The sequence below is a fragment of the Bombyx mori genome, chromosome 13 (genome assembly GCF_030269925.1).
Source record: "Bombyx mori chromosome 13, ASM3026992v2".
NCBI lineage: Eukaryota > Metazoa > Arthropoda > Insecta > Lepidoptera > Bombycidae > Bombyx > Bombyx mori.
Genome location: NC_085119.1, coordinates 860,918 through 880,876, shown reverse-complemented (window position 1 = coordinate 880,876; position 19,959 = coordinate 860,918). Strand labels below are relative to the sequence as shown.

Here is a 19,959-nt window from a genome sequence, read left to right as displayed (position 1 = left end):
CTATAGCAACTGTTCTTTAATCAACACAGTCGTGTCCTCATGCCAGTCGTTTCCTCCAGTGCCTCGTATTCGATGTAGAGGTAAAAAACGTGTCCGAAATTACGATGATTGGAAAGAAGTTACTAGAAAGCGCTTAAAAATGCTGGGAAATAATACTCCTCCAAAAAGGGCCTTTTTGTTCCTTCAAAAACTATGGGTAGGCCTTGCGCGTGTAAAAATAAATGTTACACTATGTTGGCCCTCGAAGAAAGACAGGGTGGGTGCATTTGATAAGTTTTGAGAATTAGGTGATTGTGAGAAACAATGGTTGCATGTTGCGAATTATACTACAAAACAGCAAAAGAAAAGGGGTCTTCAAAGAGCTTTAAAGCATAACCGTCAATTCACTAACAAGTATTTTTTGCCAAAAGAGTCATCAATAATAGAGGATTGTAAAATCATGTTTTGAAGTACATATTCGATTAGCGAAAGGTTAGTTCGGACAGCTTGGGATAAGAATGACGGAAGCACTTTGATTGAAGAAGACATGAGGGAAAACATAAAAATCATAATCGGATTCTTGACGATTAAATGGTAATGTGGGTTTGCACCCACGTTAAATCATTTGTACCAGTAGAGTCGCATTTTAGAGCAGCGTCCAAATGGCTGTATTTAGGTGACTTGGGTGACTTCAGCATCGGTCGGATATTCAATTTATACAAAGAATTGTCTGAACTCCAGCCTTAGAGAAAACTTATGTAGGTCTAATTCCAATCAGTAATGATAAATATAACAATCTTATTAGTCTTTGCAATTCCTCAATAATATCCACGAAACATCATAAATTTTTCAGAAGTTTAACTCATGGACGTAATGTTACTGATGCTGGTAATGAATTCGACTGAATAATTGTGCAGTAGGGTTTTTTTTATTATTTTAGTTATTTTATTGTTATTATTTTGATCTCTAAAGTTGTGATTCTTAACATTTTTTTTTATTTTAATAAATGTTTTTGCTTTTCTTTATAATTAAATTCTATATAATGATTAGTATTTAAATTTTTGGGTTAGTAATTTACCAAAAAATAAGTAATCACATCCAAATAGAGTCAACATTATAGTCTGCTTAGTCTATTTAGTAATAAAAGAATACTATTGATAAAAAATACTTAATTTAAGCATAATGTATATCACGTTGATTAAAAAAGAGTAAGACCAATTAGTTTGTGTTTTATTTAAGACATCATAATCTGGTTACTTACTGACCACTTGCCAACCTATAATACCTACTTACCTGCGGTTAAAATTTAAAATAATATAATATGACAAATAACATATCCGCCAAAATATTACTCTGTAAGTTAATAGAACATGATCGTAAAGTAACTTCCGTCATTTCTTCAACAGTAACTTTCCGAGGAACAATGTCGGATAATAAATACTATGTGACTGTGTCAACTCCAAAGTAAAATGAAGCATGTGATTTTTCTAGAAAACTGTGTAATTTTAAGTTATTATTTTTATTTTATTTTACAACGAATCCTTTTGTTTGCTTGTATGCCAATTTTCATAATTACAGAATTTGAATTAAAAAATTTATGACAAAAAATCTAACATGATTATTTGAAATGGCTGCCCTGTGAAGTTTAATATTTGTCAGATCCGTCACTATTCTACGACTATGACGACTTGGTCGGCAGATGTACCACGAACACAGGCCGCGCGAACAAAGGCCGGGCGATCGAGTGGTCGATGGGCACGTCCGCACGTGACGGGTGCCTCTATCGGAATGATATATCAGTGTAACTCTGTGCTTGTATTTCAACATCTCGACGAGTAGAACTGGCTGGAATCATTTATAAAGGCGACTCGGGTCTGTGACGTATCCAATTCCCATGGCGCTCGGAGCTAACACGTAGGTAGCGTGTCGCGCTCCGGAACCAAACACCAAACGTTGGGAAGCTCAGAATGTGCTCGCGTACTTGAATACGAAACTCCCAGTCGTTTCCACGCTGTTTCATTTCAAAGTACTGCTAATCCTCTTTATAATATATAACTGTAATATAAGCTAAGATTTTTCAATGTTCTGCGTGGCGAAAGCGATCTCACACGAGAAAATAGTAAATCTAATCAGAATTCCATGTGTTTGTTAAAACATAAAATACATAGAATGTGAGTGTTAAATACATCCAATTTAGTTATGAGGGGTAAGACTTGCTAACATAGGTTTAAGTATCAAACGACCTCAGTACCTACAAAAATATAAAAATCCGTAACAATATCTCAGTTTGAAATATAATAACACACTGTACCTACAGGCTTAAGCCCGTAAATAAAACGTTTATTGTGCGCCTCAACCCTCGGCTAAATTCATTTAATTTTACAAGTAAAAAGTCACATTAACAAAACAGCTGTAACCAAAACGAGTGAACAAACAGAAACCCGAAAATATTTAGCATAAGCGCGAGAAACGAGACGAGGTGAGAAAACAATGGTAATTTTTTCCGTATTTGTGTTAAATTGATTTTTTTGGTGCATTTCGAAGATTATTTAGCGTTTTTTTATTGCTTAGATGGGTGGACGAGCCCACAGCCCACCTGGTGTTAAGTGGTTACCGGACGTAAATGCGCCACTCACCTTGCGATATAAGTTCTAAGGTCCCAGTGTACAACAGCTGCCCCACCCTTCAAACCGAAACGCATTACTGCTTCACGGCAGAAGTAGGCAGGGTGGTGGCACCTACCCGCGCGGATCACAAAAGGTCCTACCACCAGTATTTACGCAAATTATAATTTTGCGGCTTTGATTATTATTACACGATGTTATTCCTTTACCGTGGAAGTCAATCGTGAGCATTTTGAGTTCATATTTCATTAGAAAAATTGGTACCCGCCTGCGGGATTCGAACACCGGTGCACGAGGTGCAACGAGGGTTGAAGCAGTACTGAGTGGCTTGTCTGTGCCTTTAACTTTCATGTCTATGAGCCAACAAACGATGGAGACCGCACTGTACAATTTTTTTTTTGTTATTTATTTACTTTGATTAACAATGTATTGCCATCACATTGTACTACTTACTAAATTAATATTTTAATACTATACTATATGACGGAGACAGGCTGGTTCCATGGTGTTTTTAAAACTATAACGTCAGCGTCGTAGACATCATTCTCTGTATCAGTATCCATTGCCTTCCGTAGTGACAGTAATTAAGACTAGCTTTTCCAATGATTTCCATTTATTACATTACAAGCGTACATCATTAAAAAAAAATTTAGCTCATTTTAGATTAGTAGATTTTGTTAAAATATTAGTATTGACAGGCAGATTTTGGGATATTTCGATTACTTAGTTGAATAAATAAATTTCACATCACATAATTTTTTACTCTTCTTTTTCTCCACCTTATCCTACTAGGCGGGGTCGGCACAGCTAATTTTTCTCTTCCATTCTCTTCTATCAGCCTTCATCTCAACACTCACTCCTCTCTCTCTCATATCGTCATTCACACACTCCATCCATGTCTTCTTCGGTCGACCTCTTCCCCCTCTACCTTGCACTACCATTTCCACACATCACATAATTTTTTACTAATTAGCATATGTGAAAGTATCATAAATAAAAATAAAAATCCAGTTGCATATAAAATCTTTCTATCTCATAGCAAATCAATGTTTCAATCTATAATTCCCATTGAATTCTTTAACTTGACTGCGGTTTGATCTAATAATTTCATGACGGTTGTAGTCATTACCCTGAACCCTTGGAGCCTCCAAGGCCTGGGTCTGCACGATACGGTCCGGTACCCCGGGTCGTGTATAATTTTTGCATGAACTCGGAATTTTGTTTCCACGTCTGAAACCGCTGGTATTTTTGCAATTTTTATTAACGGAAGTCGAGGTTTTTTCAACTCGTGTGAGTTGAGTTTAAATGTTGTTAATTTTTTTTTGTTACTCTTTTCTTTGTGTATCATACATGCATCACATGTTAAATTTAGCATGAAATGAAACTGGTTTTATTCTCATAATTGTAGATTAATGTTATCTTTATTATGTCATTAACAAAAAATAATCCATTGCTTACGGGATTTTTTGGCGGGAACGCGAGGAGTGAAATTGTGTGATTTGTTTTATTTTGTCTATTTAGTATTTCTTCAGGTTTAAATGCGTAATAACGGTGGCTTATTAACTGTTTACTATCTGTGAAAGTGCACAAATGTGGGAAATAAAACAAAGCCGCTGGATGTAACTTCTCGGGATTCTCCAAAAAGTCCACTGAAAAAGTCTCCGTAAATGACTACCTGAGATAACTGAGTTTTTATTTCATCCCATATCATCTCATCTCATCTCATTTCAGTTCACTTCATATTATCATTTTTCAGATTAGGCTGTATGGTATGACACCTTTGCCTTTCCAGTTGGAAAACTAAAACTACTACTATTGCTTACGATCTGTCGCAATTGCACTTTTATAAATGCGTATATTGATCGTTGTTCCGACACATCAAATGCTTCTGCCGTGATTTGCACCAGAAATAAATAAAGCGGTGTGCTTTTAACGAATGGTTTAGTATTCTACGCGAGCTCGCGGCATCGTTCGAATGGGAAAGATTTTTCGTAAAGTCACCCCGCTTCGCCGGAGTCATTCCGGGCACAAAATCGAATTACGTTTCGGCAAAATCACTGCGAACTAATCAATTGTGGGCTTTCATCCTCGGGGAATGCACGTTGTACTACAAGCGGTATGGTACCGGCTTTAGATATATCTTATATGTATGTTTATTATTGACGGGCAGTAGCCTATCAGTCTCTGATTACTGTACTGCGGGATCCAGTTTCCAATTATCGGCCGGTATTAGTCTCTTTGTCACTTATATTTAGCGTTCGGAGTCTGAGTCTACTTATTGGTGTCTCGTATGTGTACCTGATCGTCACCGCATTGATGCCTTCGAGATATGGTGCTGTAGGAAGATGCTAAGAATTCTGTGGACAGAATATCGGACTAACGCATCCATATTAAAACAGCGCAGTATCCAAACCGGGCTCTCTACCATATGCCTCAAAAAGATAATTGAGTTCTTCGGTCACGTTGCCAGAAAGAGCGGTGAATATCTTGAAAAAGTGATAGTAACTGGTAAGATTGTAGTCAAAAGATCTCGTGGCCGCAATCCAAATTACTGGTCTGACCAAATCCGCCCTGGATACCATCGTTTACGATGCCATACACACCGCCGAGAAAAGAAGAAGATGGCGAAACATCATCCAAAGAAGAGGAGGGGATGGTCATGACCTTAAGACATGAAGAATGCGACTCAGGGAGGAGGATGTGTATTAGGAACAAGTTTCACATGAGAAAACCTAAGTCCGTTGAACGTGGAAAGATTATTTGCCGCGAGACTAAGCCAGCCATATGATTAAGTCATCCGAAGCATTTCCTGCCAGTCGGAGACTCAAAAACATAATCATTCATTGACGGCCGTCTGGTGTAGTGGTAAGTAACATGGTCACTACACAAGGTGGTCGCGGGTTCGAATCCCGCCAAGGGAAGATATTTTGTATGAATAATATAAAATGTCTTTTCCAGGGTTATGGATGTATATTAATTAAATGTATGTGTATAATAAAAATCTTACATTTATTTCCGTTATCTGGTACCTGTAACACAAGTTCTTTACGAACTTACCACGGGACCAGTTAACGTGGCGTGGTTGTCAGTAAATATTTATTATATTTATTATTATTATTATTATTTATTATTATTCAATTTCAGCATATCATTTCATTTCAGCTCAAGACCTAGAAGGATGGCGCTTAGATGGAACCCAAAGAATCATTTCCGTGTGGTATAAAAACCATGATTATCTTTCCTAGAAAAATAAAAATCTACTTTTTATATCGGTCGTTTATACAGTTATCTAAACAATTCAAACTTCGTCCCCCACTTTCAGTTAGAGCAACACTTGAATCCGTTCGACAATGACGCCGTATTTAATTAGAGTCAAGTTGTGGATCTGCGGTACTATCTGATCATTAACTTTATTCATTAAACGGTGTTCGGGGTGAGAAAGGTCGCTTTCGGGAAAACTATTTTGATTTGATGAGAGAGGTTTTAGTGGCTTAGAGTTGGTAGCGGAATGCGAAAAATTTGTAACGATTTAAAATAATTGAAATTTTTGATAGATGTTACGAAGGAAAGTTATTGTGTTTCATTTGAGCTTGGAGTTTTTTGAAGAATATACGCGAAGAAAATCAACATTTTCAGCCCTCGTGATACTCCCTGCCGGCCTACGACCAGTTCCCCTTTTTATGCCATAATGTATATGAACAATGATATAGATATTCAAAATCGTTCAATTTAATTTGCCCGTTATTGAGGAGATCATTCAAAGTACAAAATAAACCAGGTACGCCACTGGTATCGTGAGGAACTAATCTACTTACAATTATTTTTTCCGAAGTTCATTACACACAAAACATGCATAGTTCATTAGTATTGTATATGAATGTATGGAGTTACTAGAAGAAAATACATTCTCTAAAGTGCAAGGGCGGTTTTGCGGACGAAAACCAATAACGGATTCATTTTATTAAATATATTAAACATAAAGCCTTTAAATAAATTATGCATACATGCATACGGCTGCTCTTCGCCGATACATTACATATACCGATGTAAATTGGATTGAACAGAGTCTGGAGCTGCTTAAATTTAAAAGTGTAAGTAAGTATTGTGATTTAGATTATTTTAACCTTATTAAATGGGTGAGATAGTACATGTAATTTATGAGGTAAGCCGGTGTGCCCTCGACCGGGATTGGGACACTAATTAAACAGCTTTTTACATGAATACATCTGTTTTTATTTCAAACATTTAAGTTTTCTTATAGGTTGCTTAAGTGAACGGAATCTTTGAGCGTCATGTTCCATGACTTCAAGATGTCCGATTAAACTTGAAAGCTTTCACACGCAAATGATGATTATGATACAATAATTCTATAACTTCGCTCTAATATATTGACCATTATCAACAGGATAAAAAATATGTGTGGCATCGTGGGCCACCGGATAGGAACGAAGTTCCTTTTATAAAAATATTAAATTTAAGTTCCATTCGAGGTATAAAGAAAATAAAACTGGAGGTTTCGCAACAGCCCACGGTCATTCGGTAACGTGCGAACTTATTGTGGTACACTTCATTCACGGTTGTTTGCATAAGAGTTAGTGTATTGCGCAAACGAACGCTCTGAGATTGTTTGTGGTTAATTATTGATAAAAAATATGTTATTTTTTGTAAGTTATTACAACGTTAAGTCGTACACTGTGCGCATTACTAATAAAAATCTTAGGTTACGGACGTTTTTTCCCGGTTAGGGTACCCCTCCGCATCGTCCCATAAGGAACCTCGTTCCAAAAAGATGAAACTCATTCTTAGTTGGCTTTACTATTTAAGCGTGTTTTTTTAGTTTTTGGACTACGTATATCATTTGGACTATTTTCCGGCTCAGCTGCAATGTTCTGTACAGTTATTTTGTATTTAGCTCTAATAGATTTAAAAGCATGGTATGCTAATTGGATCAGCTCTAATACTGTGAGAATGCTTACGCCGAAGAATACATTGAAGACACCACCGAGCTGAGCTGAAATAAAAAATATGTACGTGTAAAATAAATGACACAGCAAATCTATATATATATATCTTATATCTATATACTTATTTCTATATACTGATATATAAAAATGAATTGCTGTTCGTTAGTCTCGCTAAAACTCGAGAACAGCTGGACCGATTTGGCTAATTTTGGTCTTGAATTATTTGTGGAACTCCAGAGAAGGTTTAAAAGATAGATAGATATGAATGAAAATGCTTGGAATTAAATAATAATAACAGTTTTGTTTTTCCTTTGATGTGTCCCCCGTCGGACGGATTCCTTTTGTTTGTTTTAAGATTATGTTACACAAAAGTTTAGGTCTTTTATTTATCGATTGAGGCACTACGAAGTCTGCCGAGTCAGCTAGCTTATGACAAAATGCATCTGGGTGAATGCAGAAATTTCGGGTGGTTATTATTCTGATCAGATGATGGGTCGTGGGATAGTGAAAGCAAGATAACGTGATGATGCGTTTCGGTTTGAAGGGTGGGGCAGCCGTTGTACTGTATAAACGGAGACCTTAGAACTTATATCTCAAGGTAGGTGGCGGCATTCACGTTGTGGATGTCTATGGGCACCGGTAACCACTTAACATCAGGTGGGCCGTGAGCTCCTCCACCCACCTAAGCAATAAAAAATAAAAAACATATTTATTCATTCTTCAGAGCATCGGAGCCTCATGGAACAGAGGGCGGAGGACTAAGACTATTTAATGGTGCTGCTGAATATGGTAAGGCGTTAGGTAGTTGTGTATGGGCTCCGAGAACCACTTTACTCAAAGTGAGCCGGTGAGTTCGTTCACCCGCTTATGCAATAAAAAAAGGTTCCTAACTTCGTCAATTTATCTATCCTCCTTATTGGCGAGATTTACACACTGTGCATTGGTAAAAGGTAGCGCGATCTTAGTTTCATAAACATATTATTATGTTCCAACGGATATTGATCCGTTGTATTCACTCGTATGCTCTCACTACTGCCACTGCAACTTTGTGAATCTTTAAGCAATAATATGGCTTTATTGATCTGGGGATTTTTCACCATATTCGGGATTTATAACAGCCTGCAAAGTTAGAAATGCGTTTGTGGCCAATTGTTTACTCTTATGCGAATGGTTGCAATTCGGACACTTTTCACTATGTTACCTGTAAGTCCTATATGCATATATTGAACTAGGTTTGTGTTTGCTAACGGTCAGAATTGGCAGTCTTTTAGCCAAACCCTAAAACTTAGCTTAGTCGATATTTATGTTCAGGAAGCATGCTTTTCTATTAGTGTAGGCTAATTAAAAAAAATCTAATATTTGAAAAAATAATCTAATATTAAAAAAAAAACATGTCCGCTGAGTTTCTTGCCAGTTCTTCTCGGGACGGAGGCTAGTTTTTGTGAATTGGCGGTAGTTCTTTTTGACGTTCAACAAGTATGTACTTTCATTTATATTGAATCATTTTTTTTAGATTTGATTTGATTTTAATTAAAAGGTAATTATAGTAAAATATTAATTTGATTGTAGATAATTAAATTGGTAATGAACATTTATCTGTGCAAACTTACAGAACAAATCAATGGAGCTGAAGTAAGACCAGCGAGTGTTGACGGTTGTTTCACGATTTTGCACAAAAATCTTTACGACGGTCACTTTGTTGAAGTCTAAACCTTTGCTAGAAATTTTAAAAACACAAGTACAATTTTATTTCAATATATCGATCTCTAAAATCCGAGGATACTTATGATTTGCTTTCGTGGTAATTTCTACAATTGCAACAAATTATTACATAGACTGTTACAAGTGTATTTATGAACTTCTTATCAGCCCACAGACGTCCACTGCTGGACATAGGCCTCCCCCAAGCCTCGCCATAAAAACCGGTCCTGCGCTGTCTGCATCCAGCGGATCCTCAAGAATTTCGATAGATCGTCGGTCCATCTTGTGGGAGGTCTACCCACGATACGTCTTTCAGTGCGCGGTCGCTACTCAAGAACTTTCTGGCCCCAAACGGCCATCCGTTCTACTGGCAATGTGTCTTGCCCACTGCCACTTCAACGTCACAATCCTTTGGGCTATGTCGGTTACCATGGTTTTCCTGCGGTTTCACTGGCAACACACACTGGTCAAAGACTTTCGTCTTGAGACACTGTGATAAGGAGATTTTACGTAGTTTTGTGATTTATATGTACTAATTGTTGTTTTCATTATAGTCAAAGTCGTTTTTGAAACATCTGATGTTTATTCAATACTTCCTACTTAGAACAGCTTACAATAGTTCCCCAGTTAAACGAAATACTAGTCAGATGGTTCTGCAGGAAAATAAGTAAATAAACAAAGCTGCTCTATCACAAGCAATGAACACATGAACTTCTTACTAAAATGTATCCAAGGGCTGCACTTCTGAATTCATATAGAAGGTGTTGGTAATGACCTGCTCCGAGGGCACGTCGCAAGCTTGTGGACAGTCGCAGTCATTACTGTCAAATGCCACTAAAAATAAATCCATTTGTAAATACCACTATCATATACTATGTTTTTCATGTAGGCTTTTATTTAGTGCCGAAGAAGGGTTTGATACTCTTATTTCTTTTTTTTATTGCATAGATGGTAGATGGTTGATTGTTAAGTGGTCACCGGAGCCCATAGGCATCTATAACGTAAATGCTGCCACCCACCTTGAGATATGAAAAATATGAAAATTAGTTTAAAATGTAGTTAGTTGTGTGAAGACATACCCATCGCATGCTGAGCACAGAAAAGATTTTGAGATTTGCAATACGAAACGCCAGGTCGTTTCGGATGCACGATTCGTACACAACCACACATCCTTAGAGTGCGCTCCATCTCACATTCTATTATACAGTATTCCCTGCATAGAAATAATTTCATAATGGGCTAAATTACATACATACATTTTTATGTCTGAAGCTAATGTTACGACGGTAAGAGTAACGCCATCTATCGCCGAATAGTCGAACGAATATCGAAGGATCTAGTAGTATCTAGAACGCTCGAGAAGTACAACGCCATCTATTGTCAGATAGCGGAAACACACATCGAAAAGTACTGTTGATGTGTATGTGTGACTTGTGAGGAATGTTCTCGACGATTCTAGGGATGACGTATCGACCATAAAAGCGTGGCAGAGATGGCACGCAGTCAGTTAGTAATCGGAGCTACTCGAAGCGAAACAGCGAACGCATCACCTGAAGCGAAGCGGAAGAAGCGAATTGAGGATTTTAAAGGGATCTGTGTGTGTGTTCTAAGTAATAAATACAGTTTGAATTTATACTTCGGTGGAATTATATTTATCCCGAACCCCAGCGCGTAACACTAATATAAAGTGTGGGAGAGCAGCACTTACTTCGTATATATTGGGAAATATTTCAGGGGCTCCTCTGCGAGACGACATTGGCGCAGAATAATGCTGAGGCTCTTAGCGTCGTCGGCGATCTGGTAGCCCTTGAAGTGGTAGCTGACCCATTTTTCTGTGCCTGGGTTCAACGGGGTACCGTTGACTGTGGATTCGACGAAGTGCTGACTGCTTTGTAAAGCCAACTAAAATTGCGTAATAATTAATCTAAAGTTGTTATATATTTTTCCCCGTTGTCTCATGGTCTCCTCGGTGTGTCGACTAAATTATTTTTGTGTTGTTGCATTGTTGTTGCATATTCAGAATTAAAAACACTGAACATGCTCAAATTACACCGTGCATACAATTTCCGTGCGGGTGGGTACCACCACCCTGCCTATTTCTGCCGTGAAGCAGTAATGCGTTTCGGTTTGAAGGGTGGGGCAGCCTTTGTAACTATACTTGAGACCTTAGAACTTATATCTCAAGGTGGATGGCGCATTTACGTTCTGGATGTCTATGGCTCCAGTAACCACTTAACACTAGGTGGGCTGTGAGCTCTTCCACCCATCTAAGCAATAAAAAAAGATTCATATAATGCAAGTACTCTCTTTTACAATTTAATATGTAGTCTAAATAATTGAGAAGAATTTGTTGATCTATTCTAATGTCAAAATGGCAACTATTTTACGAACAAACATTTTTTGATTTACCCATTTATAAGACAAGTCCACGCTGTCTAGTTTCTGCGTCTGGTTCACAACTAGCATCAGGCCGCTGAATAATCCAAAACGTTCAGTTAAAAAAACTTTCTTCTCTACTTTAGCGTGGATTTCGTATTCTTGCATCTCTCTAAAATGTAGTTATTTCTTTTATAATCAATGAACTAAAAATAATGTTGTCGATACTTTTGAGTAGTAATCCGAATTAATTACAAATTGAAAACTTACCATACTTTCTAGGCGGGTGGCGGCAACCTTTACTGGTGGTAGGACCTCTTGTGAGTCCGCGCGGGTAGGTACCACCACCTTGCCTATTTCTGCCGTGAAACAGTAATGCGTTTCGGTTTGAAGGGTGGGGCAGACGTTGTAACTATACTTGAGACCTTATAACTTGACTGAGAACTTTTATCTCAAGGTGGGTGGCGCATTAACGTTGTAGATGTCTATGGGCTCCAGTAACCACTTAACACCAGGTGGGCTGTGAGCTCGTCCATCCATCTAAGCAATAAAAAATAAAAACGATTTGGTAACCATTAAAGACCAGGTTGGCCTAAAGCTTGTTCCTCTATTTATGTTGAATTAAAGCCCAAAAGAAAAAGATAACATGAAGACAAACCTATGTAGATTAACTGGATGTGAAAAAGGATTTAAAATCCTAAACTCTTATTCTCGTAGAACACCGATATGTCTCCGGTAAAAAAAATTGTAACTCCTTAGTTCAAAATTAGAAAAAAAAAAAATGGCGCTGATTTTTACTAGCAATTTGAAGTAGTTTCGCTAATACAGTGGAACATATAGAGCCAATTAGTTAAGCATAGTAATGAATTGCTCACCTTTTCAACGACCTACCATTGAAGACACAACAGAAGCCATCCCCAGTGAGCTCCATTATAAACAATGACGAACAGTTTACGACAGCATTATTCCAACGGCATCTGAAATATAAAATCTCAGAGTTTCAGAAAATTCTTCGAAATTCGAATGGAATAGATTCAGTGATAAAAGGAGGACTTGACAAAGGTAGCAAGAATGTGATTACTGGCGGCTGACGACATACATTTACACATACATAATGCACCTTACACCTGATTTCGAATATAAATAGTCAACGGCTTCATATCGGATTCCTAGAATAGTCACGTTTAGGCATCAGCTGTATGTATGTATATTATTCTACATACCATGTATTTTGAGATTTTACCATAATATGAGATTTAAGCAACTTATTTGTGAGCTCGTCCACCCATCTAAGCAATAAAATAAATTATTGATGAATAACAACACCTTTCTGGTTCGTGAACATAAAAACTGCAGAGTAGTCAAAACGTCGGAAATAATAAAATACAAATATCAAACGCTAGATTAAACAATTAAAGTAGATTTTGTTATGTCTACGGTTCGTGGAAACTGAACTGTAGACATGGTGAAAATTTCTAGGTGAATTTACTACGCAATGCTAGCAGTCGCCTCCAATGGAGGAACATCGCTCGAAGTGCGAAGTGCCTTGGATGCAAGCGGTGACGACGAGACGCAATCCTGTCCATCGACAGCCACAAGTACCCTGCCAAGAGTATCCGACTAGGAAGAATAAATTTACTAAAGATACTATAGTTCCTATATGTCATAGCGCTCGGGAAACACCGTGCAAGGGAGCTCATTCCATAGCCGGATGGTACGTGGCAAAAAAGACCTCTGGAAACGCACTGTAGATGACCGCAGTGGCTCCTGGTAGTATGGATGAACTCTACACCGGTGGCGGGCGGTGCGATGGTAAAAACGAGATGCCGGTATCATCTCGACAATTCCTCAGAGCACTCCCCATGGAACATACGGTACAAAATACAGAGGGAACCGAAGTCCCTCCGCAGACCCAGAGGTTCCAAACGATCCGTGAGGATGGGATTATCGACAATCCGAACGGCCCTCTTCTGTATGGAGTCCTGTTGGGAGCCCCGGCCCAGAGATGGGAGCAGGTTTCGAGTTTCAGGTGTTTCCTGAGCGCTATGACATATCCTTCTTCAGACGAGGCTTGTGGAGAGTATTAAACGGTAGGCAGCAGCTTGGCTCTGCCCCTGGCATTGCTGAAGTCCATGGGCGACGGTAACCACTCACCATCAGTTGGGCCGTACACTCGTCTGCCTACAAGGACAATAAAAAAAAGTTCCTATATTAATTATTGAGGTTTGCGGAAATCCTTTGGATGTAAGCAGCACAGGACCCATCTTGATGGCGAGGCTTGGGAAGGCCTATGTCCAACAGCAGGCTGATAGAACAGAAAAAAAGTGGCGAAACTGGAATTCGAAGATTTTGATGTTGAATTATTTCATCTATACTTTACGTTTCTATTAACAATTTTGGTATTTGATACCCAAAACCATACAATGCGACCGAAGTAACCACAGTTGATGACCTTATCAGAGTTTCCTCGCACGACGTCATGAGTCTCCTCCCAGTAGCCTCCATATCCACCAGGTTGTTATAGTACAATACATATTCGATTCTTTGTAGATCTCTCACATTGTAGACTACGTCGGGCGAGTAGAAAGCGGCCAGCTGTCTTAATTTACTTTTAAAATAACTTGCGTTTATATCTTCTGGGTAATTACTGAAACAAATAAAAGAGATATGTGGTGTTGTGGGACACCGGATAGGAACGAAGTTCCTTATTATAAAAATATTAATTTTAAGTTCTATTCGAGGTATAAAGAAAATAAACTCGAGGTTCCGCAACAACCCACGGTCATTCGGTAACGTGCGAATTAATTGTGGTCCACTTCATTCACGGTTGTTTGCATAAGAGTTACATATAGTATATTGCGCAAACGAACGCTCTGAGATTGTGGTCAATGAATGATAAAAAAATGTGTTATTTTTTGTACGTTATTACAAAGTTAAGTCGTACACTGTGTGTATTACTAATTTGTACGTTATTACAAAGTTAAGTCATACACCGTGTGCATTACTAATAAAAATCTTACGTTACGGACTTTTTTCCCGGTTAGGGTATCCCTCCGCACCGTCCCTTAAAGAACTTCGTTCCAAAAATTCCTACCTATTTGTTGGTAGTCTAAGAGGTTATTCCAGGTACGCCCGGACGGGTGGGTGAGCTCACGGGCTTAATCCGAGAGAATTTGCTGACACTAGCCCTAGCAAGATCAGTGCTTCGCAGAATCTACCCAGTGGTCGATCCGGTGATCGGAATCGCGACTCACTGAGAAGATCCGGCGAGAAAGTCTTGAGAGAAGAGAAAGAAGATCCTCAGTGGGCAAAACTTTTATTCGCAGCGTATAAAGCCACATTGGACGCCTAGCTTTTTTGAAAATAAAGCTGAGTTTATTTTGAAATTTTATAAGAAGGATAATGGAATGAAAATTGGTTAGATAATTCAAAATGTTTCTTCAGTCGTGCATTTCAGGTTGAAGGCGGTTGACTATTCGGTTGAGTTTGAAGACAATCAGCCGTTGTAAATTACAATTATTAAGAAATGAAACCGAAGAAGATTGAGGCATTCAAGTTTGTATCCGTCTATAGTAATAATAAATAAATATTACCATTTAGATATTCATCATATTCTTAGGTATTTTATTAACATAACGCAACTGACACCCATGATCTTTCCCCAATCGATATAAATACATTTTATTATTTTCCAAGCTGCATTTTTTATTCAAACTTTTATTATATCCAGAAGAAGGTAGTTAAATTTAAATATACAAGCTCCCCTTATTTGAAATAAAGTTAATCAGTAACAGCACTTACAGTTTATTAGCGAAATCGTCCATTTTATGTTCCGGAAAACTGATTTCGGGACAAATCCAAACCGATGGGAACGGCATCACATCCTGAGAACTTTGCATCCGAACTATGAATGTTGGGTTCTCCAAGAAACGCTTTATGGTAATCCAAACTACTGTCACAGAACAACTGAAAAGTACTCCCAATGCTACTGTCCATAGTAATCTAAAATAAAACGAGGTGTCAGAAATTGTAAAATTGTATTTGACTGACGCGCTTTTTGTTCCTACCTAAGCTGATGGCCTAGGGGACCATATCAGCGTCACCGGGCGAGTAGGTGAGCTCACGGGGCTCAAACCTGACGATGTTGCTAACACGAACTCTAGCAAGGGCTGTGCTTTGTAGAATCTACCACCGAATCGGAAACGCGACCCACTGAGAAGATTCGGCGAGAAACTCAGTGGACTGTGTCTGTGGGGTGACGCGCTGTGAGCTGCGTATTTGTGAAACGAAGCAGCTAGAAGTTCCAGTTGGAGACAGAGGAGGGCATCTTAGTAATTACTTCGACCTTCGCTAGACATACATATTTAAAATTACTTTTACAATTTAATCCGGCACTCATCTTCAGCGTATACATCTGATCTGGCCTACGGAATTATTTTATCCTGAAGGTGAAAATCCAAGACAAACAAAATGGTTGATCTCACGATACTGTTTTTTCATTGAAAAGAAAATTAAGTGCCATGAAATATTTTTTATAGAAAACTAGCTGACCCAGCAGACTTCGTAGTGCCTCAATCGATAAATAAAATACCTAAACTTTTGTATAAAATAAACTTAAAATAAACAAAAGGAGTCCGTCCGACGGGGGGACACATCAAAGGAAAAACAAATTTGTTATTTTTATTTAATTCCGAGCATTTTCATAGTTATCTATCTTTTAAACCTTCTCTGCATTTTCACAAATATTTCAAGATCAAAATTAGCCTATTCGGTCCAGCCATTCTCGAGATTTAGCGAGACTAACGAACAGCAATTCATTTTTATATAATATAGAGATTAGACACAATATTAAAATATCGGCAATAGTGATTCAAAATAAAATTAACAAAAACAATTACAGTTTTTATGCCATAGAATAGTTACAAAACTTCTTACAAAGAAAAAAATTATTGAAAAAGTTTTAACATGTATTTCCGGAAATTCTTTTACACCGCAAATGGTATCGTCGGGTTGTTCATTGAGAAATACTTACCTGAATCTATTCTCAAAAAGCCTTTTAGCGCCGTGAAACTGTGCTTCTTTCAGTAATCCAGCTAAATCCATTATTGATCTACAATAATGCTTGCAAAGCTTTGTGTAGTGTGTCCACGTTTCGTTTGAACGTGTGGCTTCATTATGAGTTACATGGAAGCGTAGCAACGACTTTTATTATTGTTTCATTGTACATCAATCATTCTGATTGTAAAGCTTGGGCTACACTTGACTCGTGTGCTGTGGTCATGTCAACATACCGATGGATTAATAGAAAAACGTAGACAAATGCATATCATAAATGGTAGTTCGGTAATTTTTGTATGTCATTAAGCCAGAGCTCTAACAAGTCGATAATAATATGACTTGTAGGAAGAAGATGAAAAACTAAGACGTTGCCGCATAGGGCATCTTTACTATCTGATTTTGCCATTAAAATGTTTATTTTCTCCACCATTTGTGTTCAATGTAATGGTTTTTATTTAAGATTTTTATTAATTGTTATTTAAGGTTGTTAGATCGCTTATACGGAGTTTTATTGTAGTTCATGTTGGTTTATCAAACAGTTATCTATTCTAGTTGTAATTATAATTAAGCTATTTAAAGTTAAGTTCTTATTGAAACCCGAGTTTAACACAAGTTCAGTATAGCTCTTACTTAAACCTCGAGGAAATTATCAGATTTCGTTTCGATTTACAAGTGTAATTTTATAATAATTCGATTTATTATGGATGTCAAGAATTATTAGTGGCTTACCTCTAAATGTTTAAGTCATTTAGATTTACAATAACGATCATGCGAGTAAATTATTTAAGAATGATTTGTTTTAGTATCAAAATGAATACAAACATAGCTAAGTTTGTTTAATTTAAAGATCTGACTGACTGACTGACTGATGTGTCTACAGCTTCCAGGGGTGGGGTGGCTTTGGCGGTGTCGCTCGATATCGCCAATGCGTTTAACATCCTGCCCTGGTCCGTGATAGGGGGGGCGCTGGAACGACATAGAGTGCCCCCCTACCTTCGCCGGCTGGTGGGTTCCTACTTAGAGGACAGATCGGTCACGTGTACCGGACACGGTGGGATCCTGCACAGGTTCCCGGTCGTGCGCGGTGTTCCACAGGGGTCGGTGCTCGGCCCCCTTTTGTGGAATATCGGGTATGACTGGGTGCTGAGAGGTGTCCTCCTCCCGGGCCTGAGCGTAATCTGTTACGCGGACGACACGTTGGTCGTGGCCCGGGGGGGGAGTTTTGTTGAGTCTGCCCGTCTTGCTACGGCTGGGGTGGCGCATGTCGTCGGCAAAATTAGGAGATTGGGCCTCGACGTGGCGCTCAGTAAATCCGAGGCCATGTGGTTCCACAGGCCCCGGAGAGTCCCACCTGTCGATGCCCATATCGTGGTTGGAGGCGTCCGTATCGGGGTCGGGGTGCAGTTAAAGTACCTCGGTCTCATTCTGGACAGTCGTTGGATCTTCCGTGCTCACTTTCAGAACCTGGTCCCTCGTTTGTTGGGGGTGGCCGGCGCGCTAAGCCGGCTTCTGCCCAACGTCGGGGGGCCTGACCAGGTGACGCGCCGTCTCTATACGGGGGTGGTGCGATCAATGGCCCTATACGGGGCGCCCGTGTGGGGCCAGTCCCTGGCCGTGGGGGTGGCGAAATGGCTGCAACGGCCGCAACGCACCATCGCGGTCAGGGTCATCCGTGGTTATCGCACCATCTCCTTTGAGGCGGCGTGTGTACTGGCTGGGACGCCGCCTTGGGTTCTGGAAGCGGAGGCGCTCACCGCTGACTATAAGTGGCGGGCTGAACTTCGTGCCCGGGGCGTGGCGCGTCCCAGCCCCAGTGTGGTCAGAGCGCGGAGGGCCCAATCTCGGCGGTCCGTGCTGGAGTCATGGTCCAGACGGCTGGCTGATCCTTCGGCTGGTCGTAGGACCGTCGAGGCGATTCGCCCGGTCCTTGTGGATTGGGTGAATCGTGACAGAGGACGCCTCACTTTCCGGCTCACGCAGGTGCTCACTGGGCATGGTTGTTTCGGTGAGTTCCTGCACCGGATCACAGCCGAGCCGACGGCAGAGTGCCACCATTGTGGTTGCGACTTGGACACGGCAGAGCATACGCTCGTCGCCTGCCCCGCATGGGAGGGGTGGCGCCGTGTCCTCGTCGCAAAAATAGGAACCGACTTGTCGTTGCCGAGTGTTGTGGCATCGATGCTCGGCGACGACGAGTCGTGGAAGGCGATGCTCGACTTCTGCGAGTGCACCATCTCGCAGAAGGAGGCGGCGGGGCGCGTGAGAGACGCACAATCCCGCCGCCGTCGAGCGGGGGCCAGGGAGGCGGATCTCGCCCAAGCCCTGGCCCTCTAAGTGTTTCGGGTCCCCCTCACATGTCGGTCTGGGGACCGGCGAGGGGTGCCTAAGAAGACGACGTGCAAGCTGCTCTGCACGCGTTTTACGCAAGAGCATCCGGGTGATGGAAGGCCGGTTATCCTCGACCCACGTATTCCGTAGGGTAACCCACTCTAACCGGCGCCATCTAGGCGGGCTTCGGATAGCCTGCCGACCGAGAGGGCTGATGGTCGTGGCGCCGACGACCGCCAGTCCGGCGTCCCGAGGGGGAGGGTGATGGGAGAGATGTGCTCCGCACTAAACGCTTCACTTTCCCCCCTTTGCCTTTTCATGAGTTTCGTCTCATGCGAGGTTTGGACGTTGGTTGTTGAGAGACAGGAGGTTTTAGTCGGTTCGACTCCGACATGCCCCGCCCTCCATACCCAGTGAAGGGCGGAAGTCCGGCGATTTCCTCCTGACAAAAAAAAAAAAAAAATGTCTACAGCTTCAAACTACAAACGAATAAGTAATGAAAGCTCTATGAGATAAAACAGTATTTACAAATATTTTTGTTACATAGGCAAATTTACTATTATATATTGAAATAAAAGAATAGTTAAGAAAGGAGGAAATCTATGGTATTCCATTACTTTTTTGCATTCATGAGTGAACGAACTAATAGCTTACCTGATGTAAAGCGCTTACAAGCTCACTAACATCAGAACACGTTAGTCACCGTCTACCTTTTTTTTTATATTGCTTAGATGGGTGGATGAGCTCACAGCCCACCTGGTGTCAAGTGGTTACTGGAGCCCATAGACGTCCACAACGTAAATGCACCACCCACCTTGAAATATAAGTTCTAAGGTCTCAAGTATAGTTACAACGGCTGCCCCACCCTTCAAACCGAAACGCATTACTGCTTCACGGCAGAAATAGGCAGGGTGGTGGTACCCACCCGC

At 40.1% G+C, this 19,959-nt stretch overlaps 1 protein-coding gene across 1 annotated transcript; it reads right to left on the bottom strand.

The window, feature by feature from the left end:
• Nucleotides 1-7,405: 7,405 nt before the first annotated feature.
• LOC105841657 (sodium channel protein Nach) lies at nt 7,406-16,747 on the bottom strand. The gene is made up of 10 exons (XM_062671949.1): nt 16,677-16,747; nt 15,446-15,646; nt 14,097-14,291; nt 12,520-12,621; nt 11,678-11,816; nt 10,977-11,170; nt 10,348-10,481; nt 9,988-10,102; nt 9,178-9,284; nt 7,406-7,614 (listed from the first exon to the last, which is right to left on the bottom strand). Exons 1-10 carry the CDS (start codon nt 16,745-16,747, stop codon nt 7,406-7,408), a joined length of 1,467 nt encoding a protein of 488 aa, XP_062527933.1.
• Between the last annotated feature and the right edge of the window lie 3,212 nt (nt 16,748-19,959).

Excerpts from the sequence above, each read along its gene's own strand:
- LOC105841657 (XM_062671949.1), bottom strand. The coding sequence starts at position 16,747 with ATGGATTTAGCTGGATTACTGAAAGAAGCACAGTTTCACGGCGCTAAA. Across the intron at positions 11,817-12,519 it reads AATGGTAGGTCGTTGAAAAG|AGAGATGCAAGAATACGAAA; the intron begins GTGAGCAATTCA and ends ACTACATTTTAG. Across the intron at positions 10,482-10,976 it reads TATTTCCCAATATATACGAA|GGAATACTGTATAATAGAAT; the intron begins GTAAGTGCTGCT and ends ATTTCTATGCAG.